Consider the following 2,265-nt stretch of genomic DNA (forward strand, 5'->3'; position numbering starts at 1 on the left):
GAGAGGAAAGATGCAAACAAACCCAAGGTCTGCATCTTGGAAATGGAATCTCTCTCATTTGCTTTTTTTTTAAATTAAGTTCTCAGTTTTCTTCTCATAAATAAGCTGTTGGAGATGAGGACAGGTGTGATGGCTTGAATGTAATTTGTCCTCTCTAAAGTTCATTTGCTGGAAGCTTGGTCCTTAGGGTAATCATATGGAGAGGCAGTGGGACTTTAAAAGAGCTTCATCATTGGGGTTCCTTTCTGGTAATGGGGTGAATGAAGACTTCAGAGTCAGTCACTTAGCATGAGTAGCTTGCTATAAGTTGAGCTTGAGCTCAGTCTCTGGTTCCTGTCTTTCTCCCTCTGTCACTCAGTTGATCCTCTTCACATGTCCCCATTCCTCCCACCTCCATGAGCTGACACAGAGCAGGCACAAGTCTACATTGGAAGTCAAGCTGACCTGACACTGAACTGTCCAATTCCAAAGCTGTGAACCACAAGAAAGCTCTATCTGTTCTCTGTTATATACCCAGCATACAGTGTTTTGTTAAAGCTACATAAAGCTAAGGCAGTGATGATAACAGAGTCCTAAACACCTTATCCTTCAAAGCAGGTTTATTCTTTCAAGACAATTTTCTCCAAAAGGAGCTTATATACAAATGCTGTAATGAAGCTGTCCAATATATATTATGCCCAGTCCCTGATTAAACTAGTAACTAGTGTTGTATCTATTACAGGAGAAAGAGATCTGAGGTCATTCTTGGGGCTCACTCGCGCAATAAGGAGCCGGAACAACAGATATTCACTGTTAAGAAAGCATTTCCCTATCCATGCTATGACCAAGATACACATGAGGGGGATCTACAACTTGTACGGGTATGTACCTTTGGTTGTCTTTTGAGTCACAGAAAAAGTTTCACCACATACATGAGAGAGTTTATCCCTAGTCCCTTCCCTGGTACAAATAAAAGAGCCCCAGAGGACTGGGTAAGAAGTTCAAACATTAATACTAATCCCATATACTTAACTGGTTCTGTTTTTCTTCCTACAGCTAGAGAAAAAAGCAACAATTAACAGAAATGTGGCTATCCTTCCCCTACCTAAAAAGGGGGATGATGTGAAACCCGGAACCAGATGCCAAGTAGCAGGGTGGGGGAGATTTGACAGTGAGTCACCTCCCTCTGATACTCTGAGAGAAGTCAACATCACTGTCATAGACAGAAAAGTCTGCAATGATGAAAAACACTATAATTTGCATCCTGTAATTGGTCTAAACATGATTTGTGCAGGGGACCTCCATAATAGTAAGGGCTCATGCAAGGTAAGTGAAAAAGATGGAGTGTGTTAGCTACTGAAGCAAGGCATGTGGGTTTGCATGGTGTGACATCAAGCTTGGCCTTGTCAGAGCATTGGCTTCTATGGGTTCTGCTGTGCTGGTTGGTTGGTTGACAGGGAGAGTCCCACTGTACAGCTCTGCCTGTTCTGGAACTTACAGAGATCCACCTACCTCTGCCTCCCAAGTGCTGGGACTAAAAGCTTACACTACCACACCGAGCCTTCTACTGTCTTTTTGACATTAGGTAGGCTGTACGTAAGAAAGTGAAAGTGACACACTCAGCTCCAAAGTCACTAAAATGAAGAGTTCACTGCTAAGGCCACTGACAGCCTTCTACATTGACTTTGTTTCATATATTAACATATATATATGTGTGTGTGTGTGTATTTAAAAGATATATACACATATACAAACATATATACCCATATATACATAGATATGTATATATATGGGGTGTTCCTCACTTTTCTTATGTTACTACATCGAGATACAAACTACAGACATAAAATTGTAAAGAGTATCTGGAAAGCTTTCAGGGTTTCCTACTGCCACAAACCCAAAAGCCTTTGATGTAGCTGTGTGTGGAATGCCAGTCTTTCCCAAATCTGCCCAGGATCCTGGGCCTGGACCCCATAGTTTCTTAGCACTGAGCCTCACAAACAGTCTCCGCCTTGACCCCCATCAAAGAATGGGTAAGCCTTTCTCCCTCCTATGTCCCCAAAAACAGGAGTGACAGGGCCTGATTAAAGACAAAATACTTGTCAAAAGTTTTATTTATTTTTTTTTAATTTTTAATATTTTTATTACATATTTTCCTCAATTACATTTCCAATGCTATCCCAAAAGTCCCCTATAGCGCCCCCCACTTCCCTACCCACCCATTCCCATTCTTTTGGCCCTGGCATTCCCCTATATTGGGGCATATAAAGTTTGCAAGTCCAATGG

The 2,265-nt window shown here is 41.7% G+C and overlaps 1 protein-coding gene across 1 annotated transcript; it reads left to right on the forward strand.

The window, feature by feature from the left end:
• Positions 1-721: 721 nt before the first annotated feature.
• LOC115030313 (granzyme A-like) lies at positions 722-1,305 on the forward strand (the record flags this gene model as incomplete). The annotated part of the gene is made up of 2 exons (XM_029473846.1): positions 722-860; positions 1,036-1,305. Coding segments are annotated over 2 exons (409 nt in total), but the record flags the coding sequence as incomplete, so codon positions are not given.
• Between the last annotated feature and the right edge of the window lie 960 nt (positions 1,306-2,265).

The sequence above is a fragment of the Mus caroli genome, unplaced genomic scaffold (genome assembly GCF_900094665.2).
Source record: "Mus caroli unplaced genomic scaffold, CAROLI_EIJ_v1.1 scaffold_26287_1, whole genome shotgun sequence".
NCBI lineage: Eukaryota > Metazoa > Chordata > Mammalia > Rodentia > Muridae > Mus > Mus caroli.